Source organism: Asterias rubens, chromosome 19 (assembly GCF_902459465.1).
Source record: "Asterias rubens chromosome 19, eAstRub1.3, whole genome shotgun sequence".
Taxonomy (NCBI): Eukaryota; Metazoa; Echinodermata; class Asteroidea; order Forcipulatida; family Asteriidae; genus Asterias; species Asterias rubens.
The window spans coordinates 10,164,332-10,180,731 of record NC_047080.1 but is presented as its reverse complement, the minus strand read 5'-3'; the positions used below and the strand labels follow the sequence as shown (position 1 = coordinate 10,180,731).

Genomic DNA, 16,400 nt, shown 5'->3' with positions numbered 1-16,400 from the left:
ACTCAGTTCATGGCAGTGAAGTTAATAACGAGAAGTCCCCTAAAACCACTTAAAGCAAAAGTAGTAGTCCCTGCCCATTTCCTACCTTCCGCCCAGGTAGTAAGTTAATAAGCAGGACAGTTCTATTCAGAACTAAGTCTTGTCCTGAATTCCAAAATCTAACTTTTTCAGCGACACGCCAGCAGGGCCAGTTATCTTGACATTTCACTAGTCAGGCAGCTTTTACACTTTTAAATCGACACTGAACTAGCCAGCCGGACCACTTGGAGTGAATTCTGACCCGTCCATGTGTCAGGGGTGAGAGTCATTACTATTGAAAAAGTCTGAAACTTGGATACAAATTGAAAGGTATGTTAAAATGATGCCATTTCTACTGTTTGGTAAACCCCTGGGGTTATAGATTCCAAGGAGCTTTTGGGAACAGTATCCAAAGCACTAGAGAAGTAGACCAATGAGCAGAATTTTTTTAATTGTGGAAAAAAATATTGTCTGATTTTCTTCACCAGAAGTCTGAACAATCTCATCCCTGTTGTGTGTTAACTGGCACTTGGCTAGCGGACCACCGTTAAGGGAGAACGCTTCTACTGAATCTCTCTACCTGTTTGTTGCTTGTTCTATCTTTCCTTCCAGTTCCCTGAACACAGCGTCTTTCTCGGTTAACACCTCATTGACTTCCTTCATCTTATCGCTATAGTTACGCCTTGTGTCTTCCATCTCCTCAATATCTCTACTCATCTCTTCAAGATGTTGCTGGGCTTGAACGAGACTAGTGGCTGCCTGCTCGGAGCGTTTCTCAATCTCAATAGCATCTTCCTCGGCTTGTTTCAGGTTAAGGTTGGCTTTGTCAAATTGCTCGACAGTCGACCTTGCCTGAAGATATACAAAAACAAATCAATACAAACCACAAGGGAAACTGACTGGGAAAATTTTGAAATGATTTTTGAGGTTGAACAAAGAATTGCTTAGAGTGGGATTCGAACCAACGACCTCCGGATTAACGTGCGGTAGAGCGCTGGCACTTTAATCCGGAGGTCGTTGGTTCGAATCCAACTCTAGTCAATTCTTTGTTCAACCCCCAAAAAACAAATTAAACGAGAAGTGTTTTTTATTTTATTTTATGACAACCCAAGAAAACAATTAGCTCCAATGATATGATTAACAGTAGGAACGGAAAACCAAACCTTATGCAAGGCTCTGGGACCAATTTAATAGAGCTGCTTTGAAGCAGTAAATAATGTTTAAAACTTTCTGCTAACAAAAGTAAGCAGGATTCCAGTCAAAAAATGTACATGCGACATGTTATTGGGTCTGGTAAACTCATTCTGATAAGCATAACTTTTTGTGTTAGCTACTTTTTGTTCTTAGCAGCTCTATCATAAAGCCTGTAAGTACACAAAAATTGCTAAGCACAGACAAATATTGCTTAGCAGAAACTTAATACTAGTCAAAATATAAGCACATACCTTGTCGGTGGCATCTTTGAGATCAGCCTGGCATTCCTGGAGGAGTCTATCAGCAACTCGTAGCTCAGCTCTTCGTTGTACGAGCGTCTTCTCTAGACATGTTATCTCACCTTCTAAGTAGTCCTGGTGGTCCATGGATCCCTCCCGCATCTCATAATCCTCATCTTCAGGAGTTATCGGCCGATGACCCTCAAGGAAATCCCTGAATTATTAAGGAAATAGGGAAGAAAAAACCTTATTTGTTTGATCTGTGTGACCGACCTTCATCTTGGTCGCGACCAATAATTTCAACAAAAAATCTACAATTTTTTTTTTAAACTAATAAGATCTTTATTTGCGTCGTGACCAAGATTTCTTTTCAGAATTGTTTTTTTATTACTATTTTGTTTTTCCAAATTTTCATTTCAAATCTCCACAAATATTGGTTGAATTTTGGAACAGCAAGAAAACTATAAAAATCTTGTTAGTTGAACAGTATTCAAATACTATTAAAAGACATTTAATAAAATGTTCAATACAGTGAAAGTCTTGTGTTTGGACCTTATATTTTTCAACCAAATAGTTTATGTTCCCAAATATAAAGTCCTTACAAATATTTAAAAAAAAATATATATATGACCCAATATTTTGAGGCCCAATTTCGCCAAACAACTGGGGTATTTTTTGCCTAGCGTGTCTATGGTAGACAAGATAAGTGAACATAAGTGTAAGAATTCTTTCTTCTTGGCGTTTTTAACAGAAGGAAGATTACTCAAAGGAGAATCGCCATATATCTGCTCACCTCCTGCGTGTACGTCTGTCCAGGTTTGAGTTGAGTTCCTGCAACTCTTCGCTCGCTTCCTCTTTTTGACGTCTGATGTCAATGTCCGCTTTGTGGAGCGCCCTCAACGTGCCGCGCTTCTTCTGGATAGCAAGATCCAACGCTTCCAGTTCTTTATTTCCATTCTGTAAGACGTAATGGGTGAGAAGAGTGAGCAGAGAAATGGCTGGTTTAAAATCAGTACTGAACTAAAATCAGTATCAGTACTGAACTAAAATCAGTAAAGTCCAGCACTGAATACAGTCCATAACTAAAATCCTTACAAATTTTTTTTAACACTCATCCATTTCAGAATTTATGAATTGTGTCGTTACATCCATACCGCCCCAAGGACGAAGTGATTAAAAATTGTCTTGCTTAACAACACAAGTGTCATGACCGAAAATTAGCTGTCAGAAACACCACAGCTCGAGTCTGGTGCTCATTATCCGCTTGACCACGACACGCCACAAAGTTTGTTCGAGTCAGGAAAAGCCATTACTACTGAAATTTCAGTGCAGAAATTTTCAAAATTTTACTAAAATAGATCAATAATCCTGTAAGAAGCCTCTCACCTCAAGGGTAGACTTGACTCTTTCAGACGCTGTGTTGGATTTTTTCTTCTAAAGATTGAAAAGAGAAAGGGAGTTTGAGCAAACGACATCTGGATTTTTAGGCATACATGTAGTCTATCAAAACAGTACTTTACAATGAGCTACATGCCGTGTTTTCATTTTAGAAATTTTTCAAATTGTACTACCTTGGATTTTCTGCATTCATCCAGAAGTTTCTTAAGACGTAAAAGTTCATCTTCCTAAATGAGAATAGAGACAAGCATTCATCAAAAAAAAAAAAACTTTTCTTAAAGAAATTGACAGAGAAGAGTTTGATTATCAAGTAATAAACCACCAGAGAAACTGACTGGTTGAAACTTAAATGGTTTGGGTTTGAACAAAGAATAATTTACTGGAGTGGGACTTGAATCAAAAACCTCCTCATTAACGTAAAAAAAAAGTGAATAGAGAAAGGTTTGCTCAACTTTAATCTTCAATCATACACGTACATTTAAAGTTTCGTGGCATCAGTTTGTTAAAAATGCTCACCATATCATGATGTTCTGGGACATTACAGAATAACCCCCCTGGTGGGAGAATAACCGTTTTGCCTTTCTTTCCTCTCTGTGTTGAAACATCTGTATCTGACTCTGTACTTGCTTCTGCCGTTACATTAACAGAGGGACCACTGTCCCCTTTACCACTAGCTACATTTCTTGTGGTGGGTTGTGCTGGTAGAGTGCTGCCCAATAACAGTCCGGGTGTAGCACCCCCTGGTGCAGTGCCCATCTGTGACTGTACTGGTACATGTGGCATGACAGGCTGACCAGATGCAGGGGGAGCAACTCCTGAAGTTAAGGTGGGATTTGTCATGGTGGTTGAGATGGGTTGAGAGTTGCCGTTCGTTCCTATAATAGAACAGACAAACAAACTGAGATTACTCTACAAGTTTGAAATACCAGTGGAACTATGTTAGAATGAAAAAAAAAAAAAAATAGACGATGTGACCTGTGACATCACATGTTTACAAAAGAGCCTGAGAGCCTTAACTTCCAGCAGGCACGATTTGTACACAGCTCAATGGAAGAAAACATAAAATCTTATACTTTATGGAGATTGCAAGTTCTGATTTAGTCAGCTTTCGATATGATGAAAGGGTCACATATCAAAACCTACAGCTTTTACTTTTATAACTACTGTATTTTTGTGGAAATAATGACACAAAATGTAAACTTTCCCATATGACCAGTGGAGTATCTTGCCTGGTACATAAGAAAGGCCCAAGAATGCTCAAGGTCACACAGGTTACAAATGGTCTATACTTATCAGAAACTGTGTTCAACTCACCATGTATTCCTGGCAAAAAGCCAGGCCCAGCTCCTTGACCCATCATGGAAGTCGTTGGATAATTTCCCATGGGGCCCGACTGCCCGTTTAAACCAGGAGCATTCCCAGCATGCATTGTATTCCCAGGATGCATTGGCTGTGGGAACGCTTGTGGATGAGTATCACTTGGGTTGTGTCCGGAATACTGTGGCACGGCTCTTATATTTCCATGGGGTGTAATGCCAGGATATCCCGCTTGTTGTGGTGCACTAGGCAGCCCCGAGCCAAAACCCTGTGGATTTGGAATGGCTGGTTGGGAATAAGGACGGTTTCTTGGGTCGAGCATAGCCGGGGGGTGTTGGGTTAACCTGGGATCTACTGGAACCCCAGCTGGGTATGAGGTTGGGTGCTGCTGGGCGATGGGTTGGGTGGATGGCGGTGGATGAAATCTTGCATGTGGTGTAGCGGCTTGAACTCCAGATGGCAATGGGTACTGGGCGTTTGTTGAAGGATACTAAAATTAAACAAGACAACTTTCACAGGTTAAATTCTACAATCTTGGACAAACACTACTTGCTCACCTGCTGATGACTAGAGCAGGCTAATAATTGAGACCAATTAAGAACTCACTCCGCAGCAGTGATGTTAATATTGAGAAGTCCCCTACATGTAGATCCACTAAGCGAAAGTAGTAGAACAGGCCCATTTCCTAACTTCCGCCAAGGTAGCAGCTAATAAGCAATGAGTTCTTTTCAGAACTAAGTAGTTTCTCAAATTCCGAAATCTACTCTGCGGCAGTAGAATAAACAGCACGACCTAGTTCCCAAAGAGCAAAATTTACATAGCAAAGCAGATAAACATAGTGTTACTGCAAACCAAATATACATTGATGCCTCAAAACACTTTATTTCTACTTTGATTAATTGCACGTTTAAAGAAAAAACTTTTGCACTACTCGAGTTTTGAGAAATCTCTCTTTAGTTACGAATTTTAAAACTGTTTTCGACTTACTTGATTTGGCGATGGGTTGTACCTATATGCTTCAGGTCTTGACCCGGCTTGGAGGTCACCACGGGTCATCGGAGGTCGGAGGTCAGTAAAAGGTTGTGTACTAGACTGGACGACGGGACTCGTTCTCATGTAAGTCTGTTGTTGTTGCAGAGCTTGGTGAAGTCGTTCAATTTCTGCCAACAGATGATTTATGTCGCCATCGTACGGAGGGGGTTTTGTACCTGAAAAAGAATCATTGCGAGAAAAAAAAAACGATTCTTAAAGGAACACGTTGCCATGGATCGGACGAGTTGGTCTATACAAAGCATTTGTAACCGTTTTTTTTTAAAATGCATATGGGTAGAAAGATGTTGTAAAAGTAGAATACAATGATCTACACAAGTTTGCCTCGAAATTGCGTGGTTTTCCTTTTACTGTGCGAACTAACACGGTCGGCCATGACTCCCATAAATGGCCGACCGTGTTAGTTCGCGCAGTAAAAGGAAAACCACGCAATTTCGAGGCAAACTAGTTTGGATAATTGTATTCTACTTTTGAAACATCTTTCTACCCATATGCATTTTGTAAAAAAACGGTTACGACGCTTTTCAGACAAATTCGACCAATCCAAGGCAACGTAATCCTTTAAAGGGAGGTTATACATTTGGTAATTACTCCAATAAAAATGTATGATCATAAAAGACTCACTTGGTAAGAAGGACTGGAGCTGTTGATAGTGTATAACATTTTGAAGAAAAAAAAATTCCCTCTGAAGAAATGTGGTTTTAGAGAGAGGGATTCCAAAACAGATTGTGTACTCCAATTTTGGTTTACTCTTCCTGTGTGGACAAAATGTCTGCCAATACTCTCTAAAACGAAAAACCACCGTTCGGAATAACATTTTCACAGGATTGTTTTATTGTATACATCTACATTTATCCAAACACCAGAGGTATACTTTGCCTTTAATACAAAATCAAAGAAACATTCACAAATTCAATTTTTTTTATTTTACTCTATTTCTTTAGACTTACGAAAGATTCATATGAAATTATAGTCTGTCATCTTTATTAAATTAAAAGCTGAATAAAGTCAACAATTCAAAACTTGGCGCATTTTCTTTCTTGAATTCTTACCTCCTTGTGGTTTGAGAAGTCTATTGAGTGCATCTTGTAGTTTAAGAATCTCAGCTTTCTGGTCTTCCATTGTGTCATATAGAGCACCAATCTCATCGCGCTGATCGGCTGAAGAAGAAGAAAAAAAATACATTCATATTCAGAAGAAATCACTTATAAAAAGAATCTTTAAAGGCAGTGGACACTATTGGTAATTACTCAAAATAATTATTGGCATAAAACTTTTTTTGGTGACGAGTAATGGGGAGAGGTTGAGTGTATAAAACATTGTGAGAAAGGCTCCCTCTGAAGTGCCATAGTTTTCGAGAAAGAAGTTATTTTCCACGAATTTGATTTTGAGACCTCAGATTTAGAACTTGAGGTCTCGAAATCAACCATCTAAACGCACACAACTTCGTGTGACAAGGGTGGTTTTTTTGTTCATTATTATCTCCCAACTTCGATGAACGATCGAGCTCAAATTTTCACAGGTTTGTTATTTTATGCATATGTTGAGATACACCAACTGTGAAGGCTAGTCTTTGACAATTACCAATAGTGTCCACTGCCTTTAACTGGAATCTAATTAGAAAAACAGGGATGAGATTTGACGAATTTGAAAATTCATGAAAAGTAGCTTGCTGGTTTGGGTGCCTCCTTTTTCTTGACCCAGAACCTCCCAGATGCCACAATTCAGAAGATTTACAGTCTCTGTGCATTACCAGAAATATAAAACTACAGATTTGGACTGTAAGCTATAAGTTCCTTCTCCCTTTGGTGACTGCTTTACTTCTTTCAGGAAACTTTAAAGGCTGAAAGAGATTTTAAGATAATCCAGAACTCAGGAAAATACCTGCAATATCGCACGCTTGCAATAAACAGAGATGAAAAAAAAAACTTTTGAGCGCAAAGCGTGAAAGCTTCCGAGTGCATACTCTGCTTACATACATTTATATTTAAATTTTAAAAGCCCTTCTCTGCAAACTTGGGCATTCTATATGGTTTTATCTTCATGTTTTTATTATTCTGATTCGTTTATTATTATGATAATTGTTTTTTAAAGGGGGTGGGGGGTTAAAAACGGATTTCCGGTTAACGGATTTCCGGTGAACAACGCAATGAGTTAGATTTTACCCACTCAAAGGACATCTATCTGGTTCTTACTCCATGACAGCATAAACCAAACTGAGGCTGTGATGACAAACCTAGTCTAGCCTCACTATGGTCTGTATTCACTACCTACCTAGTGTCTGTGAGGCTCTGTCTCCATGCTGTATCTCATACTGCAACTCTTTCTCTCTGTCAGCGAGAGCTTTCTGCAATCCTGCCATGTCGACCTCTGCTCTGGCAAGCTCTTGACCAGCTCGCTCAGCCTGTTCTCTGGCACGAGACTCCGCCTATAAGGAATCAAAACATTCAATGGGATTTGAGGCATTGCATGGTGAGGTACATGCATGAATGAATATTTGGTGTGCGATAACACCACGTGTATATCTACTTGCTGGGTAGGTTATGTTCATTTGAGAACTTGTCTTGCGTTATATTCCACAACCGTGGAGTAGATTTTCTTAATTTGGGAGACTTCTCTACTATTGCGGAGTAGTTTGTTGGAATTCGGGAGACTTCTCAGTTCTGAAAAGAACTGTCCTGCTTTTTAACTAATATCTGGGCGGAAGGTACTCATCCTAAGTTAGGACTAGCCTTAAGTTTTTAATATCTCCTCAAGAGTCCTAGGACTAGTCTTAAGTTACGAATATCTTTATGAACTTGATCCCAGGACTACTACTTTCAGTTAGTGGATCGACGGGACTTCTAGTTATTAACTTCACTACCCTGGAGTGAGTTCATTATTTTTGTTGATGTACCAACCTGAGCTACAGCTCTCTGTGTTTGTCTCTCTGCTTCTCTCCTCTGATCTTCCAGTAATTTATCCGCATCCCTCTCTCTCTCTCTGGCCTGCCTCATCTGACGATTAAGCTCATCTTGTAGGTGTTTCATCTCGGCTTCCGCTCTAGTGAGCTGATGGAAAAGGAATGATTATTATAAGGTGTGCTTTGCCAGCCTGGTCCCAAAGTAACCGTTTAGAGACCATTTATATCTATATAATCATCACCATACGAGCAGACATTGTTCATATTGTTAAGTTTTTGACACAATTTGTTCTTGAACATGTGTCTGAACAAATAATATGAAACAGAAAATCGGTTTTGTCTTTGCTAACATGGAAAACATTGGGAAAAAAGTCACTTGAGGACATGACTTTTGCTTTCCCTATTTTGTCAATATCTTTGTTCGGGTGCCAGTCATAAGCCATACAACCGTTATGCAGTCAGGGATCACACAAAAATTACGATACAACCTGGGAAATGCCAGCTAGGGGATGATCACCTTAAAGGGATGCGACTATTATAAAAAGTTGCATCCCCTTAAAGCCATTGGACACTTTCGGTAAACAGTACTGTCCAAGGCCCACACTTCGTGTATCACAACTTCTATATAAAATAACAAACCTGTGAAAATTTAGACTCAATCGGTCATCGGAGTCGGGAGAAAATAACGGGAAAACCCACCCTTGTTTCCGCATGTTTCCTCGTGTCATGACATGTGTTCAAAATAATTTCGTGGCGAGAATTGATATTGTTTTAATGTTTTCTCAAAAAGTAAAGCATTTCATGGAATAATATTTCAAGAGAAGTCTTTCACCATTACCTTCTGTAAACCCTGTAAGTTGTTTGTAAATCTTGGAACTTTTTTGTTTTTGTACCAAACGTGTATAATGGCTTTAAGGTTGGCGATAGGCCTTGACACGCCGTCCCTAGATGTTAACCTACTCACCTCATCTGCAGCTAGCTGGTCGTTATCTCTCATCTGTCTTTGAGCTTGAGCTAGAGCCGCTTCCAGCTGCTGCAACTCAGCCATGGTATGAGGGTCCTGTCTTGGATGTAACACGCCCCTGGTCTGCAAATAAAAGAACGAACAAAACATCTTACAGTTTACTCTATATCGTTGAGGGTTAGATTTGACAAGGACTGGTTTGAATAAAGCAATTTTTTTGAGACTCTAAAAAGTCATAATGGTAGAAACATTATAATGGGAGACTTTTGTGGCACTAGACTTACATGTACTAGTTAAATGAACTTTTCTTGGAAATGCGCGTATATGCTTAGAACGGCGTAAACAATGGAAATTTACCTGGCAAGTTTGCAACCACCTTGCGTTCAAAAGTCTCCCATTGGATTCTAGTGTGCAGACATTGACCCGGGCCCACCTTCATAGCGCTGCGTAGCGGCCAATTTTGTGCTTACTGTGAGGTTTCCATTTCCTAGCCCTGCTAACCATAAGCACACGAAATGGCATGCTAACCTTCCGGTGCTTACCGCACCGAAATAAATGACGTCACAATTCAAATCCATGGTCAAAGCGCAATATGGTCGCCCAATTTTTCTGCTAACCTGTGAAATACGATTGCACCTTTTTGCTGCTACAGTAAGCATGAAAATTTGCTTACCGTTAAGCTGCGCTATGAAATTGGGCCCTGTGGGGTGTCGTGGCCGAGTGGATAAGCGCACCGAACTCAAGCTCTGATGATTCTGTTCAGCAGAGTGTGGGTTTGAATCCTGGTCGTGACACTTGTGTCCCTGAGCAAGACACTTAACTACAATTGCTTCTCTTCACCCAGGGGTAAATGGGTACCTGTGAGGGCAGACATGGTTCTTGTGATTGGTTTAGCCGAGTAGCGCATATATTGCGCACAGGCTGTATACTCCCCAGGGAGCTGAGATGGTTTAAGGAATGATTTAAGGCCCAGTGACCAGGGGTAATAATGTGAAGCGCTTAGAGACACCCCTCGGGCGTGAAAAGCGCTATATAAAAACGGTCTATTATTATTATGTCGAACAGCTAAATTGTTTCATCGGACAGTTCAAAATGCTGACGTGCACTTTTACTCCTGTTGACGATGTTCCCCATTTTTCACACGTTGTGGTGCAGCAGATTGTTCAGGCAGTTTACTCAATCTGTGGCATCCCTGTTGATCCAGGGGTCGATTTTCACAAAGATAGTCCTCACTTTGGACTAGTCCTATGACTCTTTAGGAGTTTATTAAAAAACTTATGGCTAGTTCTAAGTTAGGGTGAGTAACCCGTCCTGACTGGAGATAAGACTTAGTCTTAACTCTTTGTGAAATCCACCCAAGGCCTGTAGTTTGAAGTATCATGTCTTTGGTTGGATGAATGACCACGCCTCATCTTTACCTGTACACGGCAAGATGGTGGTTTCTGCCCGAGTTGTTCTTGTAACCTCTTCACTTGATCTCTCGGGCATATGCCTACCGGTAGGCTCCTTCGAGCCCGACTTATGAGGCACATGTTAATTAGGTTTAAACTTTGTACAGTCAAGTTTGGCCGAGTCTGGCGAGGTTGGGTTTTGTATTGCTGTATTTGTTTTCTGATTGTGAACAGTAACATTTGTAGTTTGAAGTATCATGTCTTCAGCAGAACGAACGACACGCCTCATCTCTTTACCTGTTCATAAGATGGTGGTTTCTGCCTGAGTTGTTCGTGTAATCTCTCCACCTCATCTCTCATAACCTCCATCATATCATCCTCTTCCTGCCTCGTTGCTTCCTCATCTCTCCTCCTGGCTCTTTCATCCTCCTCATCATCATCAAGCTGTCTCCTTCTATCTCTCATCTCCTACAATAAGAGAAACAATACGTGAATTTCCCAAATAGCCAAAATCTCTGAATTCTACTATAGAGAAAGTGCTGTGGTCCTGTCTCTATGATTCTGCTCACTGGTTTCACAGTGACTCTTATTAGCAGGGCCCAATTTCATAGAGCTACTGAGCACAAAAATTTGCTTAGCATGAAATTTCTTCCTTGATAAAAACAGGATTACCAACCAAATTTCCATTTGTTGCATATTGCTTGTTACTGGTGTTCAACTGTTGTTTGCTTATGCTGAAAATCACGTGGAAATTTGGTTGCTAATCCTGTTTTTATCAAGGAAGCAATTTCATGTTAAGCAAATGTTTATGCCAAGCAGCTCTATGAAATTGGGCCCAGGTGCTCCTGAGCAACAGGCCTACTGCTGGTGTAAAAAAAAAATTAAAAATCTAAAGTGCGGAGAAAAAAGGTCTACTGTTTTTCTTTTTTGATCTCTCAAGATATATTTGGTCAATTTGTCTAAACTAAATCAACTACTTACTTGTTGTACAGACTCTGGTGACTGCCTATCCAGTTGATTCAGAGCTTGATCAAGATGGTTCTTCAATGCAGCGACTTGCTTCCTCAGTGCATCAGCTTCCTTCTCAGCCTTCATAAGTAAAATAAAAAATAAAAAAAACGAATTACATATTTCGGAATAGAAATTACATGCAGATAACAGGTGTGAGTTGTCAGATGAAAAGGATGTTGCATTCTAGCCTCTTTCTTTAATGGAGCTTTCCTACACTGATTATTCATACTTTTTGTTGTTTCCTTCTGGCCGCCTCCTTCTCTCCCTCTTCCTCTTTCATCTTCCTCCTCATCATCTCCTCCACATCGCCCAAAGATTTCCCCAAAGTATCGTCTCCATCTTGTGGTCTCATCCTACCACGCCCATCCTCAAGATGTCTCCTCATCTCATTGATGCGGTGGACGACGTCTTCAGGATGCAGGGTGGCGTTGAGAGCATCTTGCATCTGCTCTTGCTGGTTGCGGAGTTCATTCTCTAAGGAATCTCTTTCATCCTACACACAAAATGTTCGGAAATGATTTAAATTTTTACAAGATATCGCTTAACATAACAAGGTCGAACGGCCACTTCAAGGCGAAGGCTACACTTCACTACAATAATTTGGGCTGTCAACCCAAATCAACTGCCACCAGGGGCATGTTTCCACCTACTCCTGGGTGCTGAAACAGGGTTAACTCCTTGCCTGGTGCATGTTTCCCATTCATCCTATGATCTGCCATCTTATAAGAGGACTATCAATTCCTACCTTCAGCTCCACAGAGTTTTTGCATTCAATGTTTTCTTCCTTGTAGCCCTTTACCTAGAGTGGCTTTTAGCGTTTTTTTTTGGCGAACTTGCATAAAAAAAAAACTAAAAAATTAAAAAAAAACTTCACAGTCCGTATTAAGGACATAGGCATGGGTATCATCCACTACCTTATGACTATATTAAAGAAGCAATGTGGTTAAGTGCCTTGCTCAAGGGCATGACCAGGATTCAAACTCCTGCTGACAACACCAGAGCTTGGGTCCAGCGAACTAGACCACTCGGCCAAGACACGACATCAACACCATAGTTGAATGCCACCAAAGATTCAGAAAATCCGTTACCTGAAGAGCCTGGAGTTGACTGGCTAATAACTCATTTTCTTGTGGGTCATGTGATTGATCAGGTGATTGCTTCAATGCCTCTATCTGTCTGTGCTGGGATTCCAGCCGGCGTTTCAATGCATCCATTTCAGCCTAAAAATAAACACAAAAGAGAATTCAAAAATTATTCAAAGTCAACATTTTAAAAATGGATTAATTCTCTCCCACTTTATCAAAGGCATATTGCTCGATATAATAAAAAACATTCACAAACTTGATGACTTGGATGACAGGAAGATGAACATCATCCAAACAAAGTCATTCTCCCGCTAAATGGCACATTGCTTGATATAATAATATACATTCACAAACTTTTGCATTTTCAAGGATCACTTGCTGAAAAGCTCATACACTTTTGTTTCTGTGCGTAAACTGAATTTAAATGTCCGTTTACCTGCGCCTGTTTCTTCTGCCTCTGGAGGGCGCTGTTCATCTTGCTAGCCTCGTCTCCAGCCGCTCTTTGTCTCTCATTCTCTTTATCTTGCTCAGCTTCCATCTCAGCTTGCAAGGATCGCTTCAGTTGATCCTTTTCCGCCGCGGCAGCTTTCAGAGCTGCTTCAGCTTCTCCTAATTTCTATGAGTCGAGACAAAAAGAACAAAATTTGAGTTTTAAAATGTGATCAGAAAAAAATACACATACACAGCAGATCAGTGTTCTCGACTTGTGAATTTTGGAAGGGCGGGCTGCCAAAACAAATTTACTGCCCTCCCAAACATTGACAAATCAAGGATGAACGAAACTTTAATCCCTGCGAAATTCCCTTCATGCTCAACCAAACGAGTAGTAGTGTTCCCATGATCACTAATCGCCAAACCGCTTCGTTGTGATCAACCGACACGGACCGGCCGGCTGTGAATACAGTAAACGGCCCGGACAAACAGTTCATGCATTCAATTAATCAATGGAAACTAAATCGAAACACCCGATTAGTCCGCTTCCGCAAAAGGTTATGTATTATTCATAATACTCTATGGATCGTCATACCGCCCTCCCAACAAAAAAAAGTCTTTGAAGAACACTGCAGCTGTTGAACAAATTTCTGTCACATTTGAGTTTTTGACATCCAAGAACATCTTACTCTCTGCATATCTTCCAAGTCTTCAAAGTCATGCATCAGATCACTTCCATCTTTCCGTCCTCCTTGCTCTTCCTCCAGCTGACGAAGCCGACGTAGGAGTTGATCTCTCTCCTTTAGTAGAGTCTGATTCTTACGGTCCTGTTCTGCCGCTTTGCGTTGAGCCTGCTGCATGTAGTCTGTCAATCCTGAGATGGTATCTTCGAGTTCGTCTTTCAGGTCATTGTTGAGCTCAACTTTTTCTGGGGATGAGAGAACAGATTTGTGTGATTTTTTGGAAGACTGTCCTGTCACGCCTTTAACATAATTGGAGACTCCATTAAAGAAAGAGGCAAAAATAAAACGTGCTTTTCCTGTGGCAACTCACACCTGTGATCTACATGCAACTCCTTTTCCAAACAGTGGACTTAAAGACAATGGACACTATTGGTAATTGTCAAAGACCAGTCTTCTCACTTATAGCATATCTCAACATATGCATAAAATAACAAACTTGTGTAACCTTGAGCTCAATTGGTCGCCGCAGTTGCGAGATAACTATGAAAGAACAAAAAACCCTTGTCATACGAAGTTGTGTGCTATCAGATGCTTGATTTCGAGACCTCAAATTCTAAACTTGAGGTCTCGAAATCAAATTCGTGGAAAATGACTTCTTGCTCAAAAACTACGTCACTTCAGAGGAAGCTGTTGTTTTATACTATCAACCTCTCTCCATTACTTGTTAACAAGTGAGGTTTTATGGTGATAATTATTTTGAGTAATTACCAATAGCGTCCACTGCCTTTAAGGGATGCATAAAGTATAAACGCATGCAATCTTGAAAGGTTGCATGCGCGAAGCCTGCTTACATACATCTATCTATGATTTAAAAAGACCTACTCTGCATGCAATCTAGGGCGTTCTGTATGGTTTTATTGTCATGTTTTTATGAACTCGATCTTAACTATAAATAATTGTTAAATATTTCTTTTAAAAAAATTAATTTTTTATTTCAGACAAGGCAATACTAGACAAACCTTGAGCCATCTGCTGCTTGACTCGATTCATTTTATCCATCTCATCAGCCAAGAGGGCAACTACCTCCTCAAGCTCTCGCTGCAGATCTCGATACTTGTCCCCCGCATCGGTTGCCTCCTGCTCCTTAGTAGCCATCTCAGTCGCTGCCTCTGCCTGAGAAGATTCAAAATAAGATCCATATCTACTCGTGAGTAATCTAGCAGTCACTAAGTTACTCGCACAGCTACTAGTGGGTAAGAAAGAAGTCGGTCAGTTACTCTCATGGATACTCATCTTAGCAATCACTTGATTACTTACATAGTTACTCATGAGTAATCTAGAAGTCACTTGGTTACTCACATAGCTACTGGTGAGTAATCTAGTAGTCACTCAGTAAATCACACAGCTACTCATGAGCAATCTAGTAGTCACTGTTACTCACATAGCTTTTTATAAGTAATCTAATAGACACTCAGTTACTCATATAATAATTCATGAGTAATCAAGTAGTTATTCTGGAGTAATCTAGTGGTTAGTCAGTTACATAGCTACTCGTGAGTAATCTAGTAGTCACTATTTTGCTCATACAGGAAACTCATGAGCAATCTAGTAGTCACTGTTACTCACATAGCTTTTTATAAGTAATCTAATAGACACTCAGTTACTCATATAATAACTCATGAGTAATCAAGTAGTTATTCTGGAGTAATCTAGTGGTTAGTCAGTTACATAGCTACTCGTGAGTAATCTAGTAGTCACTCAGTTAAGTCCAGAGACCAGTCATTCAAAGGTAATTGCCTCGTTAGTTTCTCAGTGACTCAAACGTCCTAAGTGTATTCACCAAATTACTCACATATTCTGGGTGTTTACGATCCGGTTGTTGATCCCTCAATCGTTCCATTTCTTGATCTCTATCTTGGATGATATCGAGAGTATCTCCCATGGCTGCCTCCAGCTCCGCCACTCTCTGTCTGAGATCATTGACGGCTTGGAGTCTGTTCCACAACTCACGTTTCATCTCTTGCTTCTCAGTCTCCGACAACTACGGATGAAAATAATTATCCATTTATAAATAATAATGGTATATGGTTTGCTTTAATACCATAAAAAGAAGGTTTATACCATACAATTGGTTAACGTACTCAAAATACTAATGACCCCCAAAATATTCCCTTCTGAGGAATGTGGTTTCAGAGAGGGGTTACATAAAGTTAAATCTCCTTGGTGCTGGTGGATGTCGTCATGTCAGTGGCAAAACGTTGCATCTCCTAAAACAGCACTTACGCTATGTGTGAGTTTGAAATTACCCAAGTGTTGTATCTCGCTTAAAATAGTCCGGATGTACACACAAACAAGGACACATCAAGCTACAAACTTTTGCACAGAGAATTTTTGTGCCAGATACAACTTTACTGACGCAAGGGTGTGTATAATGAGTGCTCCTCCTCGTTCTATTAATATTACTCTATGTTATTATTCTAAACTGTTTCGTCCCACCCTCCCTAATACTTACCGGCCCATGTGGAGTTTCAGCAGACAGTCTTTGCATTTCATTATGAGTATCGTTGAGAGTTTTCTCAGCATTGTCAATCTTATCTTGCAATTGACGCAGCTTATCTTGAGCTATGAAGAGGAAAAGTTAAAAATGTTTCTTTCAGAAAACCAACGGATTGGTCAAAATTAGTCCAGGACAACCAGCGTCAGGGACAAGGATTTT

At 40.2% G+C, this 16,400-nt stretch overlaps 1 protein-coding gene across 1 annotated transcript in view; it reads right to left on the bottom strand.

Moving 5' to 3' along the window:
- The window catches only part of LOC117303357 (centriolin-like), a 35,288-nt gene that overhangs the window by 12,086 nt on the left and 6,802 nt on the right, over window positions 1-16,400 (bottom strand). The window contains exons 9-29 of the mRNA XM_033787526.1: window positions 16,197-16,306; window positions 15,537-15,725; window positions 14,704-14,857; window positions 13,691-13,929; window positions 13,006-13,185; window positions 12,573-12,704; window positions 11,714-11,977; window positions 11,455-11,562; window positions 10,771-10,941; window positions 9,083-9,205; window positions 8,117-8,266; window positions 7,491-7,644; window positions 6,269-6,376; window positions 5,154-5,380; window positions 4,164-4,656; window positions 3,366-3,724; window positions 3,023-3,076; window positions 2,838-2,885; window positions 2,245-2,408; window positions 1,464-1,665; window positions 599-870 (exon numbers count right to left, since the gene is read on the bottom strand). Of these exons, the coding sequence (XP_033643417.1) occupies window positions 599-870; window positions 1,464-1,665; window positions 2,245-2,408; window positions 2,838-2,885; window positions 3,023-3,076; window positions 3,366-3,724; window positions 4,164-4,656; window positions 5,154-5,380; window positions 6,269-6,376; window positions 7,491-7,644; window positions 8,117-8,266; window positions 9,083-9,205; window positions 10,771-10,941; window positions 11,455-11,562; window positions 11,714-11,977; window positions 12,573-12,704; window positions 13,006-13,185; window positions 13,691-13,929; window positions 14,704-14,857; window positions 15,537-15,725; window positions 16,197-16,306 (3,901 nt within the window). The remainder of the gene's footprint in view (window positions 1-598; window positions 871-1,463; window positions 1,666-2,244; window positions 2,409-2,837; window positions 2,886-3,022; window positions 3,077-3,365; window positions 3,725-4,163; window positions 4,657-5,153; window positions 5,381-6,268; window positions 6,377-7,490; window positions 7,645-8,116; window positions 8,267-9,082; window positions 9,206-10,770; window positions 10,942-11,454; window positions 11,563-11,713; window positions 11,978-12,572; window positions 12,705-13,005; window positions 13,186-13,690; window positions 13,930-14,703; window positions 14,858-15,536; window positions 15,726-16,196; window positions 16,307-16,400) is intronic.